The sequence below is a fragment of the Poecile atricapillus genome, assembly GCF_030490865.1.
Source record: "Poecile atricapillus isolate bPoeAtr1 chromosome 36 unlocalized genomic scaffold, bPoeAtr1.hap1 SUPER_36_unloc_4, whole genome shotgun sequence".
NCBI classification, from domain to species: Eukaryota; Metazoa; Chordata; class Aves; order Passeriformes; family Paridae; genus Poecile; species Poecile atricapillus.
In genome coordinates this window covers 92,351-113,376 of record NW_026708994.1, presented here as the reverse complement: position 1 = coordinate 113,376, position 21,026 = coordinate 92,351, and the positions used below count along the sequence as shown (strand labels likewise).

Below are 21,026 nucleotides of genomic sequence, written 5' to 3'. Positions count from 1 at the left end.
TTGTTTGCGGAGTGCTGGACACACACACACGTGACCTGGGATGTGGAAGTGCCCACCTCATCCCAACTGCCCCACCAAAAGAGACATGGGGAGCAGGCGAAGAGATGAGGTGCTTTATCACCCCCCCCGGGTGTCCCCGTCACCCTCCCCCCACTGTTAAATACCCCTGGGGGTAGCCCCCCACCACCACCCTCCCATCACACACAGGGCCCCCCAGGACCCCCCCCGGCCCCACCCTCATCCTCTGCCTGCCGCAGCCGCTTCTTGGCCCGGATCTCGTTCATGGCCTCTTCGATGGAGCGCGTGTCCCGCTTGTTGGCCACCGGCACTGGGGGAGACAGGAGAGAGCCAGCTGGCTGTGACCCCCCAGCCCCCACAGAGAGAGCCCAGGTATTTGGGTGCTCAAAACCTCCCTGTGAAGGGACCCATTTGTCCAGGACACCCCCAAGCCTCCTGGACCCCCAAGACCTTAAGGACCCCCACAGGACCCTCTGCTCACCACAGCCGTACGCCTTGTTGGCCTCCATGGTGCGGGCAGCAGCTTTGGCAGCGTCAGAGCCGATCAGGTGCCGATATTTGTCCTTGTAGTCATTAGGGGGACCCGGAGGGGTGGAGCTGCACTCAAGCTCTGCCTCCTCCTGCTGTGCTGCCAGCTCCTGCAGGTGAGGAATCAGCAACGAGCCTCGCCCACGCTACCCACTCAGGCCACACCCAGCAAGCACATGCCACACATAGGGCAAGACCTGCCCCCACCGGGCATGCCACACCCATCTGGCCATGCCCTGTTGCGCCCCACCCATACCTCAACTGTGGGCTCATGCCCACTAAGCCCTGCCTACCCGGAGGCGACGCCGCTCTTCAGCTCGGGCCGGATCCCACTCTTCCCCACGCCGATATGCCTCCAGCTCCTCGTCCGACGGTGCAAACTCCTGGGGACAGTGGTGTCACCCTGTGCTCCCTCATCTCCCCCAGTCGCCCCTCCAGTGTCTCCCGCCATCCCCCACCTTTTTGAACACCATTACATAGCGACTATCCTCGTCATCTCCAAACGAGAAAGACGTCAGGCCGGCCACCTCTGCCACGTCGTGCCTGGGGGAACATGGAACTCCTGGCACTGGGGCTCCCCAGTGGGGTCCCTCCCCATGAGAGTCCCCAACTGCCCCAGGGGTGCTGCCATCCTGGGGTGTTCCTGTCCTACTCCAGTGTCCAACCCCAGCATACGCAATATTGCCCCACAGTGCTGCCATCGACCCCCAGTATCCTCCTAAGTGCCTTCCCACTCCCAGTTCCTCAGTGTCCCCAGTGTTCTCCCAAGTGCTCTCAGTACCACCGGCGTCCCCGCTGTCTCACCATTGCCCCCCAGTGCCCCACAGAGCACCCAGTACTCCCCCAGTGCCTTCCCAGTGTGCCCAGGACTCCACTCACAGGATGCTCCTCTCAATCTTGTTCATGGGCTGGAACCGGCGCCGGGGCTCCCCAGTGGCCTGGATGAACTGCGATACCTCTTGCTCCATCTGAGGACACACGGGCAGTCCATGGGGACCCAGGAATTTGTGGGGACTCGTGCAGAGAGCGCCAAAATGCCCAGTGACGCCTGACCCCCCCCACTCACCCTCTTTCTGAACTCAACCTTCTGGCGCTTCTCTTGCTCCTGCAGCTTCTTCATGCGAGCAGCTTGTTCTGGAGAGGAGAGGGAGTGTCAGGTCGGTGGTGACCCCCCAGAACTACCCAAGAGGGGGCGGAGGGGGGCGGGGCCAGCACCATCCCGGGGCGTCTCTCAATTGAGGCAGGGGCCTGGCCTGGCCTGGGCCGGGCCGGGCTGGGCCGGGCCGGGTTGGGCCGGGCTGGGCTGGGCTGGGCCGGGCCGGGCCGGGCCGGGCTGATTTTGGCCGGGCCGGCCTGGGCGGGGCGCGGCGCGTGACCAGAAGCGCCACACGGGGTAAAGGGGCGGGGGGCGGCCACCGCGGGGGCGTGGCCAGGCGCCCCCGCACTGTCACTCAGGAGAGCGAGGGCGTGCCCAGGGCGCTGTGGGCGGAGCCGGCGGCCCGTGAGGGGCGGGCGCCTGGGGAGCTGGGGGGGGAATGATTCTGAGGGCCAAGGGCCGGCACGCGCCGCTCCCCGCCCCGCCCGGTCCGTCGGTCGGTCGGTGCCCCTCCCCCGGTGCCTCCGCGCCCTCCCCGGCCCTGCTGACCCCGCGCCCGGCGCCGCGTCTCGCCATCAGCCGCGGCGGGCGGCCGCTCCATGGAGCTCAGGATGGAGCCCAGCAGGTCCAGCTCCGCCATCTTGCGACGGGACGGTACGTGACGGCGCGCGCTGGCCACGTCCCCAGCGTCGTACGTCATCGCGTCGGGGACGCAGGAGGGCCCGGGCAGCAGGGGGCGTGGCCCGCACTTTGGAGTTGGCGTCCCTCAGGCTCCGGCGGCTCCTCAGCGCTGTCCCCTCCCTCCCGACGTCCCCCGCAGTGTTCCTCCCCACGCACAAACACACGGGGTCTTTCATTCCCGCTTCCTCGTTTTTTAATGGAACTTTGTACAAAGAGCCCCCACGGGGCAGGGGGGAGTAGGGCATGCGGGGGGGGTACAGGGGCGAGTGGGGACGGGGCGCGGGGTGGCTCTTCCCCTTCTTCCCCTCCCCACGAGCCCTCCGGGGACACCCAGACACACAAAAACGACTGGGAGGGGACAGGAAGGGGATCTTCCCCCCCCCCCATGCCTGGGTCCCCCGTGGGGGGGAGTGGAGCCCCCCCAGTGCCTGGATCCCCAGTGGAGGGGGTCACGAGGCCAGACCCCGCGTCTGTAAACTGTCCACCTCCTTGTTCTGCTTTAGCTCCTCCATCCTGGGGAAGGGAACATGAATCGGGGAAGGAGGGAGACCAGGCTGTGTTGAAACTCCGCTCCCACAGTGTCACACGACCCCCGAGGATCACCTGTCTCCACCCCACCCCCATGTGACACCTCCCAGCCTCAACCCATGTCCCTGTGTTGCCCCCCAGGGTCCCCATTTCCCCTATGTCCAACCCAGTCCTCCACCATGTCCCCTCTCTGTGCCTCTGCAACATCCCCTTACCGGTGGCGGCAGCGCCGCAGGAACCTCATGATCTTCCGGGCTGCCTGGTCCTGCTTGAGGGTGAGGAAGGTGCCCCTGGGGGGAACGGAGGGGGTGGTGAGGACTCCTCTGTCCCAAATACTCTGTGACCCCAGTGTCCCCCAGGGCCCCTGGTCACACCGGTGCTGGCGGAGGCTACGGAAGCGCTGCTGGATGAGCACGGCTGCGCGCCGGCGCCGCTGGAATCGCTTCTGCTCCGCGTAGCTCCGGAACTTGCTCTGGATCAGGATGGCGGCCTGCGTCATCCGCTGGAAGAGGGCGAACTGGGGGGACAAGGGGACAGCAGTGTCACAGCACCCTCAAACAGGGACTCCGATGTCACCCCAGTGTCCCAGCACCCTCCGTGCCATCCGCTCGAACAGGGTGAACTGAGGGGACAGAGGGGGGCACCCCAAATCCACCCCAGCATCCCCAAGCAAGGACCCCAGGCATCCAGAGCCCTCAAAAAAGTCCCAAAAATCTGGGTGCACCCCCAACACTCCCCAATGGGACGCTGGTTACCTTCAGAGCGATCCAGGTCAGCTTGTGGGGCAGACAGAGAGGGTTAGGGGGTGTCTGGGGTGCCCGGGAGGTGCTCAGGAGGGGTCCCTGGGGCTTTTCGGGCCACCCACACCTCAGTACCTGCTTGTACTTGCGGTAGCAACGCTGGATGACGGCGGCAGCCAGCTCCTGCTGCTCCTTCAGCCTCCGGCCCTGGAGACAGTGAGGTTGGTTGCGGGGTCAGCAGTGCTAGGGAGGTCCTGGAGGGGCCCTGGGGGGTTTTGGGGGTGCCAGGAGTGGGGGTACACACCCGGTACTTGCGGAAAGCGCCCTGGACAAGGCGCGCGGCCTCGTAGAGCTCGTGCTGCTCCTGGTCACTGAGGGTCAGCAGGGCCACGGCCCCCCCCTCGCCCCGCGCTCCCCCTGACGCATTCAGGAACTCAGCCCAGCCCGCGGCCGAAGGGGGGGGCGGCCGCTCGGGGACCCCCGGGGACCCCCGTGAGGCCACCTCCGCTCTGGGGAGCACACAGGACACAGGAGGGTCAGGGGGCGAGGGCTGGTGCCCCACATGGGGATGGAAGGCACGCAGGAAGGAATTTGTGTGTCATGGAAATGTCCCCAAGAGGACACTGTGGTGTCCCAGGAGCCAGGCGATCCCCGCAGTGGGATATTGGGGTTTGGCAGGATGTGGGAGACCCCCACCATGGAGACACTGGAGTATAATAGGATGTAAAGGACCCTCCCAAAAGGATACTGCATGTCCCAGGCAATGGGACCCCCAAGAGTATCCTGGGGTGCTGCTGGATGGGGGTGACCCCCTCAGAGATCTGAGGGGCACCCCTGGACAACCCCCAACCCCAGGAGTACCTTTGGGGAGGCGCGGAGGGACGGTCAACGCTCTCCAGGTACGTGGCCAGCCAGGCCATGGCAGCACCAAGTCCTGCTGGCCCAGCTGGCCCCGGTGTCCCCGTCGTCCCCAGGGTCCCCCCTGCTGCTCCCAGTGCCCCTGGTGGCCCCCCCGGTGCCTCCTGCTTGATGCGTTCAGGGGTTGCCTCAATGATCTGTCGCGCCAGCGTCACCACCTCAGCCTGGGGACGGGGGACATTGGGACTCTCCTGCACCAACGGTGTCCCCAGCCCTGGCTGTCCCCCACCTTTACCTGCAGGGTGTCAGAGGGTGGGGCCAGAGTATCCTCAGGGGGGCTGGGGGGTACTGCCACCCCCCAGCTCTCATCTTCGGAGGGACCAGGGGGGCCAGGGGGCAGTGGGACAGAACCAGGACCCTCCGAGAGCCCCGATGGGGACGACAGGCTGCTGGCTGTGCTCAGCCCTGGGGACAGGGGCGACATGGCAGGGGGTTTAGTCCTGGAGAGACACACCCCTAGGGGAAGGGGGACATGCAGGACATGGCAAGAGGACAGGATGGGAACACATCAGGGACATGAAGAAGCTGGGGAGAACAGAGAACAAGGGTGACATGGGAATGCAAAGGGAAAACAAGAGCTGGGGACAAAGAACATGGAGAGGGAACTTGGCACACCTGGCTACACAGAAATGCTGGGGGAGGACAGGGGACATGAGGGGGACACAGCAGGGAAAGGCTGGAGGGGATGAGTGATGCCCTGGGGGCACACAGAAGGGGACAGGGAGGGAATATGGTGACAGTCACAGCAGTCAGAAGCAGTGAGGGGACAGTGAAGGTGGCCACACCAGGCTGGTGGTAACCGGGAGCCTGGGACCAGACAGGGACAACAGGACACTGCGCCAGAGGACAGGGAGGGTACAAGGTGCCAGGGCCATACCTGTGTCGGGGCTGGCAGAGAGTGGGGAAGGGATGCGCAGGCCAGACAGGTGACAGCGTGGGGACACGGGTGACACCTGCAGCTCCTCGAGGCGGGTGACCAGGGCCAGGTGGCCACGGGCACGTGCCAGGGCCAGCGGCAGCCGCCCCAGGGTGTCGGGGACGGCCAGCGCCCGCCGGTCCCAGCGGCACAGCCGCTCCGCTGCCTCCCGGTGCCCCAGGGCACACGCCCACATCTGGGGGCACAGAGGCACGTCTCAACAGGGTGTCCCCAAGGCATACCTTGTCCTGAGATGCCATCCCTGGTATCCCTCCACCCCATACCCTTGGTGCCGCTGCATTCCCAGCCCTGCCACCCTGTCCCCACTGTCCCCCACCACGTCCGCAGTGCCCTCAACATCGCTGGTGTCCCCTTACCAGGGGGGTGCAGGAGAAATGGTCCACATTGAGGGGGTCGATCTCCTGCTCCAGCTCCAGGCTGTCAACTGCCAGTGCCCTGCAAGGTCAGGAAGGGACAGTGTCACATCTCCTTGGGGACACAGCCTGGAGACGGTCATCTCAGGCACATTGCTTGGGGGGATGCCCGTCACTGTCCCCACCCCATGCCAGCCCGTGTCCCCAACCAGCTCCTGCCCCCAGGTGGCCCCCAGGTGTCCCCAAACGTCCCTGCTCACCGCCAGCGCCGAAGAGCCTCGACCAGGCTGGCGTAGCCCTGGGCAGCCGCCAGGTGCAGCAGCGTCATGCCACGGAACGTCACCCCGTGCGCCAGCATCGAGGTCCCCGATGTCCCCAGCGACGTCCCCGGCCAGCCTGGCCGTGCCATCATGGCCTCGCAGATGGCCACCACCCGTGCCTCAAAGGATGACCCTGGCCCCTGGCCCCAGTGACAGGTCAGGGCACACCAGGGCACATGGAGAGGGTGGCACAGGGGGGGGAGGGAGCACTTGGGATGCCTGGGAGGTGGCAAGGGATAGTGGAGGGGGATAGCGACCAGGGAACTCCAGGCCACTGTGGGACACGGAAAGGTAGAGGGGACATCAGGGGACATCAGGGAATGTCACAGAGCACCAGGAGACCCTTATGAAGGTACGTGGGGGACCCCAAGGAACACCAACCCATTCCAGCAGACACAAGGGATACCAGGCAACACCAGGGCACATGACGGGACATCGGAGACATCAGGACACCAGGACGTGAGTACGCAGAGATCTTCAGGGGCCACGCAGTGACTCAGGTGTTGGGGGGAGCCTCACCTGCTCAGGGGGGGGCTCGGAGGGGGCTCCCCGCGGGGGCAGAAGGGGTGCGGGGGGAGGCAGGGCCCCCAGACGTGTCTCCAGCTGCTCCAGGCGCTCCAAGATGGACAGACGGAACTGGGCCTCTGGGAGAGGGGGGACCTGGGGGTGAGGGGGGCACCCTAGCAGCCAGAGCTCCCCCAAACACCCTGACCCCAAATGGCGTCACCCTATGGGGAGAGGGACAGGTCTGGGGTCGCCACAATGGAACCCCAAAAGGAACCCAAGTGCCTGGGTGCCACCCCCCGGGGGCATGAGCTGCTTCAGGGGGTCTTGTTCCTTTCCGGGGGTGCCTCTTAGAAGGTCCTCACTCACCATCCAGTGCCAGCCAATCCAGCTGCGCCCCGGGGGGGCCCCGTGCTGCCCCCCGTGCCCGGTACTCGAATGGGGCCGCAGCCGAGAGCAGCCGAGGGGGACAGGCCACGCGCAGGGCGGCCACTCCAGCCTCATGGGCTGCGGGGGGACACAGAGGAGGGTCAGCACTGCGGGAAGGGGGGACACAAGTGGGGACCCCGTGTCGGGGACACTCACGGGGGCAGTAGCAGCGCAGGACACCCGGCTGGACCAGCGCGGCCGGAACCGAGGTGCGGTCGAAGAGACAGGAGTAGGCACCGGGGTCCCGCCATGGGCCTGTGATCAGCACCTTCACCCCGCCCTGGGGTGACACGGGGGGGTCACTGGGGACCCCTGGGGCTGGGAGGAGACGGGATGAGGGGGAGGACAGCCCCCCAAAGCACTCACCTCTGGGTATGACCATTCTGGGGAGAAATCGGTGATGGCCACAGGGGGGTCGCTTGTGGGGCCCGTGGGGGAAGAGGGGATGTGGGGAGTATCGGGGGGATCACGTGGGTTTGGTGGGACCCCCGTGTCCCCCACCAGCAGCTCTGGGAAGGGGAGGGGGAAAGGGGGCTGGGGCAAGGGGGCGGCACTGAGTTCACAGAGGGGGTCCTGGGCAACTGTGCCCTGTTTCCCCTTCTCCTCCTCCTCCTCCTCCTCCTCCACTTTTGGGGGCGCAGCTGGGGGCGGGGGGGGTGCACCAGGGGGAGCCTCGGCCTCGCAGCCGTAGGTCTGCCCGCGGCGGGGGCTGTTGAGGAAGCAGTCAGGGTCAAAGGCAGCCAAGGGGGGCGGTGCAGTGGGACAGGTCCCCTCGGGAGTCACCAGGTGCTGGCTAGGGGTCAGGCCCAGAGGCTGCTCAGGCCCCCCTGGCGCTGCCCCCCCACCCAAACTGGCCACCACCAAGAGCGGCAGCCCCACCACAGGGGCAAACGGGGGGGCTCGGGGCCCCTCGGAGTGTGCCGTGCCCCCCCCCAGGCCTGGGGAGGGCTGGGTGGTGTCAGGGGAGGAGGGGGTGGGTTTGGGGGGGTCCCCTGGCACGCCCCCCCCGCCCCCCCGCTCCACACTGGGGGAGATGATGCGGTGTCTGCTGCTGCCGCACTTGTGGCCCCGAGTGCCTGTAGGGGGCAAGAGGGGGGTGTTAGCAGGGGACAGAGAGGGTCTGGGAAGAGATTTCGGGATCACAAAGGCAGTCATGAGGGGAATTGGGGAAGATTAGGGAGTCTCAAAGAGATTCGGAGTGTTACAAGGGTGCTCAGGCATGACCAGAAGAATTTAGGGTTGTCCCACGGGGTTTGGGGCGGTCCTACACAGGCCCTAAGGATTTTCGGGGTCCCAGGGGCTGTTCTGCAGTCCCAGGGGCTTCTTGAGGTTCCCGAGGGGTTTCCAGGCCTCGCAGTGGGTTTGAGGGGATCCTAGGGAGGGTTCAGGAGTACCCCAAGAAGAGCTGGGGAAGGTCCCAGGGGGATGGGAATCCCAGTGGGGTCCCGAGGGGTTTGGGGGTCTCATTGAGCTGGAGGAGCCACAGGAAGCTGCAGTGGGCTCCCCAGGGATTTGGGGGGTTCAGGGGGGTTCTGTCTCACCCAGCCCCCCGGCGCAGAGGCAGACGTGGGTGCGGGGGGGCGGCCGGGCCTGGTGTCGCTCCAGGACGTGCTGCACCAGCTGCTCCAGGGACAGCCCGGGGGGAGCCCCCCCATTGCCGCAGCCCCACTTCACCCCGTGGACTGTGGGAGAGGAGGGGAAAATCCCTCAGGAAGGGGGTTGTGCGATGTGCTCTCTATCCAGCCCCCCAAAAGAGTCACACATACACCCCGCCCCATTTCATCCTGCAGTATGACAAGGGCAAAATTCCCAAAGAATGGGGTTTGAGGTGTCCTCCCCAACCTCCCAAAAACAGGCTCGCACTGTCTCAGTCCTACTTCACAGCAAAAGGGAGGCAAAATCCCACAAGAAGTAGCTTTGGGGGCAGCGTCCCCCTTCTCAGCCCTACTTTATCCCCCAGACTTTGAGAAAGGGGGCAACAAATGGGTCAAAAAAGGGGATTTAGGGCATCCCTCCCTCTCCCAAAATGCCAAGCCCTCCCCTCCCATCCCCACAACCCCACTTCTCCCCATGAACCATGGGTAAAACCCCTCTGGAAAAGGCTCTGGGGCAGCCCCCACTCACACATGGGGCGCAGCTGAGCCACCAGCTCTTCCTGGGACCACTTGAGCCACTCGCGGGGGTCGGCGGTGGCAGCGCAGATCGGGGGGGCCCCGGCACAGAGGGGGGGACTACAGAGCGGGGGGGCGCAGGGGCGGCCGCACTCCTCCATGGCCGGCACGTTCAGGTAGTGAACCAGGACGATGTCGGGGTTCTGGGGGGCACACAGAGGAGTTCTGGGGAGGGGCTGGGGGCCCGGGTGGCTGAGGGGGTCCCAGTGCCCCCCGTTACCTGCAGCAGCCAGTAGCAGCGGCGGTGGAAGGTGGGGACGATGGAGGAGTGGACATAGCAGCCGTAGAGGCACTGGGGGGACAGCACGGATTGGGGGACCCTGCCACCTTGACGAGAACCTCAAAGGAGCCTTTGAGGGCTCCCCACATCCTGTGGGGGCCTCATATCCAGGTATGGGGACCACAGACTTTCAGCTGCCTTGCTGGAGGAGCATGACACTCCCAAACTCCCCCCCTAGGAATCCCCATCACCCCCAAACCACCCACTGGTGGTCCTGACACCCCCAAACCCCATCTTGGGCATCTTCCAATACCCCCAAACCACCAACTAGGGAGCTCCTTACACCCCTAGACACAAAGCTGAGGATCCTGGACCACCTAAACTACCGGCTGGGCGCCCTCAGCACAGCAAAACTGTACCTTGAGGTCACCCAGCAACCCCTGATCCCCCTCTAGGGTGTCCTCAAGCCCTTCCCTGTGCATTCCCAACCACCCCCACCCAGGTACCCCATACCTGAACCAAGAGCAGCTTTATGGAAAGGGATGCTTTTTCAGGCATCAGGTGTTATTTTGGGGAGGGGGGACTCTGTTTTGGGGCCCCCCCGCCTCCTACCTCCACCCCCTGCACCTTCAGCTTCATGTGGTCCTCACGTGTTGTCTTCCCATCCTTGCGTTTTTTCCAGCAATATCCGTCCTTGCGGTACTTGACCTTCTTCCGGTTGTACAGGATCACCGACCCGTTCTGTGGCCTGGACATGGGGTCAGGGAGCCCCCTGGGAGACCCCAGGGCACCCCCCAGCCCCCCAGGGCACCCCCTGGTCCCCCCCACCTGGTTTTTGGGGAGCACGAGAGCCACTCGTCGTGTTTCTCAAAGGTGATGAGGTACGAGGCGATTTCCTGGGGGGACAGGTGGCCCATTTGTGTCCCCTGTCCCCCCCGTCCCCACCCACTGTATCACTCCGTTGTTCCACACCTGCTGACACATCATCCCCTGTCCTGCCATGTTCCTATCCCTGTCCCCCCATCCCCAGGCGACCCTCCCTCCTGCGTCCCTTTAATGCCCCCTCCCTGCATCCCCACATCCTCTCCCACGGGGATATCCCGCATGCCTTCCATGGCCCATTCCTGAGTCCCCACATCCCTTCCTGTGAGCCCCCCACGCCCCCTTGTACCCCCCCACCTCGTTGGTGTTCCAGCGCAGCTGCTCCTTGGGGAGGACAGGACATTTGGGCAAACGTTCCACCAGCTTCCGGGGCAGGAAAACCTTCAGGTGGCTCCTCTCTGCCAGGGGAGGGCTCAGTGTCCCCAGCGTGCATCCTCCCCGTCCCCTATGCCCCCTCTGTGTTCCCCTCCCCTTACCAGAGACCTCGGGGGGGTCCTTGCTGGTCATCTTGGAGCACGCACGGGGCCCTCAGGGCTCCCCTCGGGGGGCACAGGAAGGGCTGGAACCTGTAGGGACCCCCAGAAACGGGTGATAGGGTGGAGGAACAAGGGGATGACATCGGGGGGCACACGGCGCCAGGGACCCCATCACCATTCTCAGCACTTTCCTCTCTTATACCCAGTGTCTCCGGCCTAAAGCCGCCCCATATCCCCTCACACCCCCGCCCTATGACCCCACACATCCCTCCCCGCTGCACTCCCCGAGCATGACCTGTACCCCCATCTCTGCCCCACAGCCCCACACCCCGCCCACTGCACCCCACACCTCTCCCTATATCCCACCCCGCCCCACGGCAGCCCCACACGCCCCACTAATGGCACCCCCCCATCCCCGCCCCACACCCCTCCGGCCCCGCCCTCCGCCCCGCCCCGGCCCCCCCGGCCCCACCTGGTGCCTCAGGGCCGCCGCCGCCGCCGCCGCCGCCCCCGCCCCCGCCGCCCGCCGCCATCTTCCCGCCCGCCGGGGCCAGCGCCGACAGCGCCGCCGGCGCGTGACGTAGGCGCGCAAGAGGGCGGGGGCACGCCGCCGGCGGGGGGCGGGGCCAGCGCTGAGGCGGGGGCATTCGGGGTCGTGTGGGCGGGGAGACACCTGACCATAAACTTCATTAATTAAACTCCATAAACCTCATTAATTAAACTCTGCAAGTCCGCCGCTCTCAGGCCTTTTTTTAATTGTATGGAAGAATTCAAACGCACTCAGTCCTATCAACACAATAAGCTCTTCAATCAAAACTACTGCTTGTACTCTCGAACTACATAACTATTAAATAATAATGTTTCTAATTATGTGAAACATACCATTGGTACTGAAAACAAACGTTTCTTTAAGGCGATTATGGGGCCATTTTGAGGACTCGGAGGCTTTCTTCAGCCATTCTTGGGCCCTACCTGGAGCGGGGGGCCGAGGGTTCTCCGTGTCATGGGGTGGTCCTGAGGGTGAGGGGAAATGGAAGAAAAATGGGGGGAAATGGAGGAAAAAATGACAAAAAATTAGGGAAGAAGGATACGAAGAAAAAAGTGGAAGTCAGAAAATGGAGGGCAAGGGTAATGGAGGGGGAATTGAGGCAAAAAAAGCAGAAAAGTGTGGGAAGAAATTGGGCAAAAAGGTGAGGGAAGAGCGGAGCAAATGATTGAAAAAAGTGAGGAGAGAAACCTGTGAAATTTTGAGGGGAATGAAGGGAGGAAATTGGGAAAAACACCACGAGAATAGGGCCAGAATGGGGAGAAAGTGTAAGGAAAAAACACGTCAGCATAAGAAGAGGGGAAAGGGAGAAAAGTGAGAAAGAAAATGGAGAAACTGAAAGAAAACAAAGTGAAAATCGTGGAGAGAAAATGTAGGGAAACCTGAAGGAAAAGAGCAAGGAAAAAATGACGAGAAAATGGAGAAAATTATGTCAGAAAAGCGTGAGGAAAAAGCAGGGAAAGCCCTGAAGGAAAGGAGAGAGAAACGTGACGGGGAAAAAGGCGGGAAAAGCCGCCGCAGCTCTGGGGCTCAACTGTTCCGCGCTGCCCCTTTAAGAGGGGGCGGGGTATCGAGCCCCGCCCCTCGCGTCACGCTCCAGGCCCCGCCCCCGGGCCCCGCCCCCAGGCCGGCCCAGCCCCACCGGGCCCGGGCGCGGCCGCAGCCCCGGAGCCGCCGCGGAGCCCCCGGGCGGGGACAGCGCCAGCGACGGCCCGGGAACCCCCGGGCCGAGGGGATGTGGCACCGCGGGGCCGGTGAGCGGCAGCGGCGGGGGTGCGGGTTTGCAGTCTCTCAGGGCTCGAGTTGCAAATTCAGGGGGCTCACAGGGGCGTCGGGGCAGGCTTAGGGGGGCTATAGCGGGTCCTGGAGGGGCCGAGGGGTGTGGAAAGTGCGTTTAGGGGACTCCCGGGGAGCTAGCGGTAGATTTAGAGGGGCTGTGGGGTGGTTTGGGGGATGCTGGTTCAGGGGGTGTCGCGAGGGTCTGGGAGATTCAGGTCCCTAAAAGGCAGGTTTAGGGATCCTGTAGGGGTGTAGGAATTTGGTTTAGGGGGAACACGGGGTTATAGGAGCACGTTTAGGGGAACTGTAGGGGAAGTTGAGGAATACCAGGGCTCCTGAGCAGGTAGGGAACAGGTATGGGGGTCCCATTGGGGGTTTGATGGGTCTGAGCGGTGGAGAGAGTGAGTTTGTGGGGTGACATGGGTGTAGAGCCAGGTTTAGAAAGGCTGAAGTGGGATTTGAGGGTGTCGCGGGGTGTAGAGGTGGATTTAGGGGCGGTAGAGGGAGTTGATGCTGGTGTTGGGGTCTCTCGGGGTCACAGGGTCACAGCCTTTGTTTTCCGTGGTGGGGGGGCTCAGGCCCAGGGATGGGACCCCCCATTTTGGGGGGGGTCAATGACGGTCGGGGGCGGGGCAGGGGGTGTCATGTGCTGTTTATGCTGACCTGGAATTACCTGGGAAAGGGGGGATCCAGGGGGGAACCAGAGGGGTCACCCCCCTCTTCCTCTCTCCCTACCCCAAATGCTGCCCTTTGCCCCCACCCCTGATCTTTGACTCTGCCAAAGCGCCACCTGAGCTTTGGGGGTGCGGGGCAGGGTCGGCCTGGGGGCTCTTTCATCACCACCTCACCCAGCACCGCCCCAGGTTATTTTTAGGGCTCTCCTTGGGCGGGATTGAGGATGGGACACGGATCCAGCCCCCGCTTCCCTCCCGGCGGCCCCCGCTGTGGCGTTGCTGGGGGTGGGCATGAGCAGGGGTCCCCCACTCCTCACAGAGGGGTCCCGGGGGTGACGTTCCTCTGCCGCAACAGGGTGACACCGACACGGGCATGGCGGGCGCCTCGGTGAAGGTGGCGGTCAGAGTCCGGCCCTTCAGTGCGCGGGAGAGCAGCCGCCAGGCCAAGTGTGTTATCCAGATGCAAGGAAACACCACCTGTGAGTGGGGGTCGTGTTGGAGGAGGGGGGATCAAGAGGAAACAACCCAGGGGGGAGGGATTGCGGTGTGGGACCCCCCCCGTCCCCGTCCTTGGCCCGTGCTGGCCCCAGGCCCGGAGGACCAGCTGCCGCCAGCCTAAAAATAGCAAGAGAGGTTTTTGGGGAGGGTGATGGTGCTGTGGGGATTGAGGGTGACTGGGGGGGGTCACCCCAACCCAACTGTCACCTCCCCACCCCAGGCATCACCAACCCCAAGCTCCCCAAAGACGCCACCAAACACTTCACCTTCGACTACTCGTACTGGTCCCACACTTCGGTGAGTGCCGGGGCGGGCGCGGGGAGACCCGCGAGGGGCTGCGCGGGTCCCTCACTCACACCCCTGCAGGAAGAGGATCCCAACTTCGCCTCGCAGCGCCGGGTGTACCAGGATATTGGGGAGGAGATGCTGGCACACGCCTTTGAGGGCTACAACGTCTGCATCCTGGCCTACGGCCAGACCGGCGCCGGCAAGTCCTACACCATGATGGGGCGGCAGGAGCCGGGGCAGCGCGGGATTATCCCGCAGGTCCGGGGCCTGGGGGGGCTCCCAAGGGGCTTGGGAAGGGCTGGAGCCCCCCCCGCAGTCCCCAGCTCAACGCTGCTCACCCGCAGCTCTGCGAGGATCTGTTTGCCCGCGTCACTCGGGAAGGGTCACCTGAACTTTCCTTTTCTGTGGAGGTGAGAGGAATTAGGGAGTGTGGGAAGGGTCTCCTGAACTCTTCTTCTCTGTGGAGGTGGGGGGGCTTTGGGGGTTCAGAGCATGAGCCCCGGCTTGCAGATCTCCCCCTGGCAATTTGAGTGTTCAGCTCTTGCAGACTCACCACACACCCCCTACAACAGTTTTGGGGTTCATCTGCCACCCATCCCAACATTTTGGGGGCTCAGCTGTCCCCCCAGCTCAGTAGTTTGGGAGTTTCCCCTGTCACCATTTTGAGAATTCCTCCTCCAACATCCCCATCAATTTGGAGGTGTGCCCCAAAGTTGGGCTTTCGCTGGTCCCTGGTCTGGGTCTTTCCTCCCCATTCTGCGGTTTCACACCCTGACCTCCATGAGTGTTGGGGGCCCTCCTGACCTTGTTGGGGCCCCCAGGTGAGCTACCTGGAGATCTACTGCGAGCGGGTGCGGGACCTGCTGAACCCCAAGAGCCGGGGGGGGCTGCGGGTGCGGGAGCACCCCCTGCTCGGACCCTACGTGCAGGACCTGTCGCGTCTCGCCGTCGCCTCCTTCGCCGACATCGCCGACCTCATGGACAGCGGCAACAAGGCCAGGTGTGGGCACAGAGGGTTGCGGGGGCACCCCCGACCCCCAAACACCTCCAGGCACTGAGGGTCCTCCTAAACTCCCCCGCAGGACAGTAGCAGCCACGAACATGAACGAAACGAGCAGCCGCTCGCACGCCGTGTTCACCATTGTGTTCAGCCAGCGCCGCCGAGACCCGCTCAGCGACCTCACCACAGAAAAGGTCATGGGAGCCCCAAAGTCACCCCCAAAATCCATCCCACCCCTTTTGGATCAGCCCGAAGTCCCCCAGAAATCACCCCCTGCGTTCTCCTGAGTCCCCCCAAAATTCGCCATCATCTTCAGCCGGCACCGCTGCGACATGCTGAGTGATCTCACTGCAAGGAAGGCTGGGATCCTCAGACTCCCCCAAGGCCACCACCTCCAAAATCACCACCCAAAACCCTAGAGCCCTCCAAAACCATCCCCAAAATCCAGCCCCTAAAACCACCCTCAAAATTCCCCTGTCACCCATTGTTCTCCCCGCGTTACCTCAAAGTCCCTGCTGAATTCCCTCAAGCTCCTGAAAATATCCCCAAATTCCCACCAAAACCTCCTCCAAATCCCTCCAAGCCCCGGCCAAATATGCCCAAATTTCCCCCACATCCCTCACAAACTCCACCATGATTCTCTTCGCTCCCTCAAATCACTCCCACAACCCCACCAAACCCCCCAGATTCCCCCCAAATCCCCTCACACCCCCATTTCCCCCAGAATTCTCTCCTAAATCTCCCCAAATCCCTCTGCCCCCCCAGGTGAGCCGCATCAGCCTAGTGGACTTGGCAGGCAGCGAACGTGCTGATGCCTCAGGGGCCAAGGGAATCCGCCTCAAGGTGAGCAGTGACCCCCTGCACCCCCCAAAAAGAGGGGCGACTCCTCCCAAAGCCCTTCTGAACCCTCCTCCCCCTCCCCAGGAAGGTGCCAACATCAACAAGTCCCTGACCACTCTGGGCAAGGTCATCTCTGCCCTGGCCGAGGCGGTGAGTCTGGGGGTCACCCCCCTGCCTGCACCCACCCTCGGGGGTCCCCGTGTTTTTTGGGGAGCTCTCACAACCATCCTCTTCCCTCTTGCCCCTCCCCAACAGACCAGCAAGAAGAAGAAGCCGGATTTCATCCCATACCGGGACTCGGTGCTGACGTGGCTGCTGAAGGAGAACCTGGGTGGGTTTGGGGATGAGTGGGGGAGCATGATGAGGTTTTTTGGGGTTCCCAGTCCCCAGTAACTGCATCCCTGCAGGTGGGAACTCGCGCACAGCCATGATTGCGGCGCTGAGCCCGGCCGACAGCAACTATGAGGAGACGCTGAGCACCCTGCGGTGAGGGAGGGGGTTCTGGGGGTTCTCGGTGCCTTTTGGGGTGTGGGGAGGGGGGTCCCAGCCCTGATCCTGCCTTTTTTTGTCCTCCCAACCCCCAGCTACGCCGACCGCACGAAGCAGATCCGGTGCCACGCTGTGATCAACGAGGACCCGAACGCGCGGCTGATCCGGGAGCTGCGGGAGGAGGTGACGCGGCTGCGGGAGCTGCTCAGTGCTCAGGGTGAGGGGCTGGGGGGCATCTGGGGGGCTGTGATGGGGATTTTGTGCGGCTGGGAGAGGATTTAGGGGTTTTGAGAGACTGCGGGAGAAGACGTGGCTGTGAGAGCTGCTCGATGCCCAGGGTGAGGGGCTGGGGGGTATCTGGGGTTGTGAGGATGGAGTTAAAGGGGTTTGTGGGGTCTGGGGATCAGATTTAGAGGATTTTGTAGGGGAATGGATTTGGGGTGTTAGTTGCAGAGGGGTTTTGGGGGGAGAAGAGATTTGGGGGAGGAGCTAAGGTGGGGTTTGGGGGTACAGGGGGTTTAAGGGACTGTGGAGGGCACGGCGGTGGTGCTGGGGGGACAGTGAGGGTTTGATATGGGGGTGCAGGAGGCAACAGCCCCTCACACCGAGCCCCCGTCTACCCCAGGTCTCTCTGACACCACCCTCTCTGCCCCCCCCGCCACAACATCCCCCACCCTCAACGGGGGTCCGGGGCTGGAGCCCCCCCTGGGCCCTACTGAGGCCATGGAGCGACTGCAGGTGACCCTAAAACACCTTCCAGCCCCTCCCCTTATCCACAGGGACCCAGGGGGTCTGTGACCCCCTCCCCCAAACTGTGGGGGACTCCCCACAATCGTTGCTCCTCCCAGGAGACGGAGAAAATCATTGCAGAGCTCAATGAGACGTGGGAGGAGAAGCTGCGACGGACAGAAGCCCTGAGGCTGGAGCGGTGAGGGGGTGCCCCAGACCCCCACCACAACCCCCAAAACATTCCCCAACCCCACCAGATAGCCTGAACCCTCCCCCCAGCCCCACCACGGTTCACCTCAATGCTCCTTATGCCCCCCCCAGTGCCCCCATAGCCTCCAACACTCCCTAAACTACCCCATGCACTCTTGCCCCCTCCAAATTCCCTGTGCCCTCCAGGGAAGCGCTGCTGGCCGAGATGGGGGTGGCTCTACGGGAGGATGGCGGCACCGTGGGTGTATTCTCTCCTAAAAAGGCAAGTTGGAAGGGGCTGCGGCGGGCTTCACTGTGAGGGACCCCCCTCCCCCACCCTGCCTCTTATTTTTGTGCCCCCCTTCCCCAAAAGACCCCACACTTGGTGAACCTCAACGAGGACCCACTGATGTCCGAGTGCCTCCTATACCACATAAAGGATGGTGTGACCAGGTGAGTGGGGGGCTGTGGCACCCCCAAGCCCCCTCAGGGCCCCCCCTAGCCCCCTCCCCAACTTGCCCTGTGCCCCCCTCTTCCAGGGTGGGCCAAGTGGATGTGGACATCAAGCTGTCAGGGCCGTTCATCCGGGAGAAGCACTGCCTCTTCCGCAGCTGCCCTGACCCCTCGGGGGAAGGTATGGAATTCGGGGGGGGCACCAGATTTTGGGGTGCCCCTCCTTGCCCAGCCCCCTCCTGGCATACCTTAATTCCTCTTTCTCGCCCCCCCAATCGCTGCCACTGGAGCAGGTCACCACGGCCCCCCCAGGTACCGCTCCCCCCATGCCGGTGGGAGAGGGAGGGTCGTGGGACTGGGGGGGATTTGGGATTCCTGCCCCTCAGTTTAACAGCCAAGTGACTCGCCCTCCCCTTGTCCCCTCCTGAAGTTGTGGTGACCCTGGAGCCATGTGAGGGGGCTGAGACCTACGTCAACGGGAAGCAGGTGACGGAGCCGGTGGTGCTCAAGTCGGGTAGGGACCCCCAAAGTCTTCCCAAATCTCTGTGTGTCTCTCGAGAATCCTCCCCAGATCCTGTGGTTCTCCCTTGAACCTTCCCAGAAATCTCAGCGTGCCCCCCAGATTCCCCTCAACCTTCCACAAATCCTGTGTCGCCCCCATATTTTCTCTTGAATCCGTTATGACACTTTCAAACCCCCCTTTCCCACCTAAATTCCCCCAAAACTCCCTGTGACCCTGCCCAAATCTTCCCTAAATCCCCTGTGACCCCTCCAACACCCCCGAAACTAGGCCACCGCCTCATTTTGGGGAAGAACCACGTGTTCCGCTTCACGCACCCGGAGCAAGCGCGGCGGGAGCGGGAACGGGGGGCGTCGCCTGGGCCCCCCCCAGACTGGAACCTGGCGCAGCGGGAGCTGCTGGAGCAGCAGGGCATCGACATGCGCCTCCAGAGGTAGGGACACCACCTGGAGACACTTGGGGTCCACCCTGGGGTTAGCTGGGGGGGCTCACCCTGTGTGTGTCCTCGGCCCCAGGCTCCAGGACCTGGAGAACCACCCCCAGCTGGAGAAGGAAGCGTCAGATCAGCCACAGGTGAGAGGTGCATGGGGATCATTTGGGAATTCCGGCCTTACCTGGGTGTCCCACAGATAGTCTCAGTGTCCCAAGTGATCCCCGGGTCCCTAGATGTAGTCGGATGGCTTCTGGGTGTCACAGCTGTCTCTTGGGAATCCCTTGGGGGTGTTCCGGGTGTCCCCTGGCTGCCAGAGCTCCACTCTGGGCAGCTCCCACGTCCCCCAACACGTGCCCCGTGTCCCCCCGCAGCCCCCCGCCACTGAGGACGCCCCGTGCTACGAGGCCGGCTGGCGCCTGATCTCGTCACTGCGCCAGGCGCTGCCCGCGCCCGCCGTGCGCTCGGTGCTGCGCCGGGCCGGGCTCCCGCTGCCGGCTCCGGGCAAGCGCCGGGAGCCGCTGCGCGTCTACCAGATCCCGCAGCGCCGCCGGGGATCCCCGACCCCGTCCTCGCCGGCCCCGTCCCCGTCCCCGTGGGTCACCATGGCCGACCTGAAGGCTCAGGCCGTGCGGGAGCTGAGCCTCGAGGTGGCCCTGCGGGAGCCGCGGCCGGCGCGGCGTGAGCTGGAGGCGCTGAGCCTGGCGCGGCTGCGGGAGCTGTGCCGCCGCCACGGCAAACGCGAGCCCACCGAGCGCGACGGCTGGCGAGCCGTGGCCAGGGACGTGTGGGACGCCGTGGGCGGCGGCGAGGAGGATGAGGGCGGGGGCGGCGGCGAGCAGGTGAGCGAGGTGGAGGGGCTGCGGCTGCACCTGGACAGGCTGGCGGGGATCCTGCGGGAGGTGAAGCGGCAGAACAGCGCCAAGGACGAGCAGATCCGGGCCCTTCGCGACCGCGTGGGGCAGATGGAGCGCGTCATCCCGCTGCCGCCGGTGAGGGGCGGCCCCGGGCACCCCAGAGCCTGACCCACAGCACCCCGAATGGCCCTGGCATGGGCTCTGTCTGCCCACGGCACCGGCGGCCTGACCCACAACCTCCCACAGCACCCCTGAGCCGGACTCTGGCATGGGTCGCACCTCCACCATAGCACACCATAACCCCCTGATCCCAGCTGCCCCACACAGCGCCCTGACACCACAAATCCGCCCCTGACGCCCCCAAACGCGACTCCCACCCCACAACGCCTCTTTTCCTTCCCCAAACCCCCCCCGACTCCTCTAATCCTCTTCTCCTCCCTGCCTCAGGACGATGGTGACGAGGCCGAGCCGCCGCCCCAAGAACCTTCCCAGGAACCCCCCCCGGACCTCCCCCAGCCCAGCACGGATGGAGGGGCTGCGCCCCCTTCGCCCCCGTCGGCGGCGGCGGCGCGGCTGTGCCGGCTCATGGAGCAGGACCCGGCGTTCCGGCGGGGGCGGCTGCGCTGGCTGCGCCAGGAGCAGGCCCGGCTCATGGCGGGGGGCCCGCAGCCCCCCCAGCCCCCCCGCCGACCCCCGCGCTTCCACCCGGCCCCCCAGGACTCCAAGCTGCGTTTCCCCTTCAAGAGCAACCCCCAGCACCGCCTGGCTTGGGGAACCGGAGGGGACTCCCCCCAAGCCGAAAACAGTCCGCCCCCGCCGCCCCCTCCCTCGGGGCGTCCCCGCCGGGGATCCCTGGACGGGGGGTCCCCACCCCGCGCCCTGGGAACACCCCCGCCCCGTGTCCGCCGCCAGCGCTCGGCTCCCGACCTGAAGGCGCGGGGCCCCATCCCGTAGGGGGTGTGGGATTTTGGGGACACGCCCTCCCCCAAACGGACAATCACGGCCTCTCCCCCCCACCCCCACAATCGGGGGGGTCTCCTCGCCGGGGACGCCCCCAGCTGCTGTCACACTGCCCCCCCCCCCCGTCGCGTGTGTGTGTCTGTGGGAGGGGCCCTCGGTCAGGAGGGATTCTTACAGGGGAGTCCCTAATTATGGCGATTCCGCTAATTAAAAAGAAGCGCCTCATTTCTGGGGCCCCCCCCATTCTGGTGCCTCCTCTCTGCTGGCCCAGCCCACTCCAGCCTGGCAGCTCTGGCCCCGCCCCTGCCCCGCCCCTTTCTGCGGCTCGGGCGGGGCCGCGGCTCCAGCAGACCCCGCCCATACCGCGCGGCCCCGCCCCTCGCCTTCTATGGGCGTGCTGTGGGCGTGTCCGACAAATCCCCGCCCCTGTGGGCACCGCTGAGTTGATCCGTGTGTCCCGCCCCTTTGGGCGT

At 64.6% G+C, this 21,026-nt stretch overlaps 3 protein-coding genes across 4 annotated transcripts; 1 reads left to right on the top strand and 2 right to left on the bottom strand.

Annotated features, from left to right (window-relative positions):
- Positions 1–101: 101 nt before the first annotated feature.
- Positions 102–2,357, bottom strand: SPAG7 (sperm associated antigen 7). Its single transcript, XM_058828517.1, has 7 exons — positions 2,192–2,357; positions 1,613–1,680; positions 1,426–1,514; positions 1,005–1,089; positions 840–929; positions 500–656; positions 102–328 (listed from the first exon to the last, which is right to left on the bottom strand). The coding sequence occupies exons 1-7, from the start codon at positions 2,340–2,342 to the stop codon at positions 198–200; spliced, it is 771 nt and encodes a 256-aa protein (XP_058684500.1). The 5' UTR covers positions 2,343–2,357; the 3' UTR covers positions 102–197.
- Positions 2,358–2,518: 161 nt separating this feature from the next.
- On the bottom strand, positions 2,519–11,418 carry CAMTA2 (calmodulin binding transcription activator 2). 2 transcript variants are annotated; one of them, XM_058828509.1, is made up of 22 exons: positions 11,274–11,416; positions 10,802–10,891; positions 10,623–10,723; positions 10,272–10,339; positions 10,056–10,191; positions 9,444–9,515; positions 9,177–9,366; positions 8,594–8,734; positions 7,419–8,128; positions 7,209–7,332; positions 6,993–7,130; positions 6,639–6,763; positions 6,060–6,259; positions 5,803–5,881; positions 5,387–5,621; positions 4,745–4,914; positions 4,453–4,673; positions 3,896–4,100; positions 3,727–3,798; positions 3,226–3,368; positions 3,067–3,141; positions 2,523–2,836 (listed from the first exon to the last, which is right to left on the bottom strand). In XM_058828509.1, exons 2-22 carry the CDS (start codon positions 10,830–10,832, stop codon positions 2,773–2,775), a joined length of 3,300 nt encoding a protein of 1,099 aa, XP_058684492.1. In that variant the 5' UTR covers positions 10,833–10,891; positions 11,274–11,416; the 3' UTR covers positions 2,523–2,772. The 2 variants fall into 2 exon arrangements, with proteins under 2 accessions (XP_058684491.1, XP_058684492.1); XM_058828508.1 differs by having other exon boundaries at positions 2,519–2,836; positions 3,067–3,368; positions 11,274–11,418.
- Positions 11,419–12,443: 1,025 nt separating this feature from the next.
- Positions 12,444–20,794, top strand: KIF1C (kinesin family member 1C). Its single transcript, XM_058828510.1, has 22 exons — positions 12,444–12,601; positions 13,656–13,779; positions 14,019–14,095; positions 14,165–14,344; positions 14,431–14,496; positions 14,908–15,086; positions 15,169–15,280; positions 15,852–15,929; positions 16,011–16,076; positions 16,182–16,257; positions 16,334–16,412; positions 16,511–16,632; positions 17,041–17,153; positions 17,264–17,343; positions 17,541–17,616; positions 17,707–17,786; positions 17,873–17,967; positions 18,217–18,300; positions 18,577–18,739; positions 18,822–18,879; positions 19,111–19,728; positions 20,041–20,794. Exons 2-22 carry the CDS (start codon positions 13,674–13,676, stop codon positions 20,545–20,547), a joined length of 3,015 nt encoding a protein of 1,004 aa, XP_058684493.1. The 5' UTR covers positions 12,444–12,601; positions 13,656–13,673; the 3' UTR covers positions 20,548–20,794.
- The last annotated feature ends 232 nt before the right edge of the window (positions 20,795–21,026 follow it).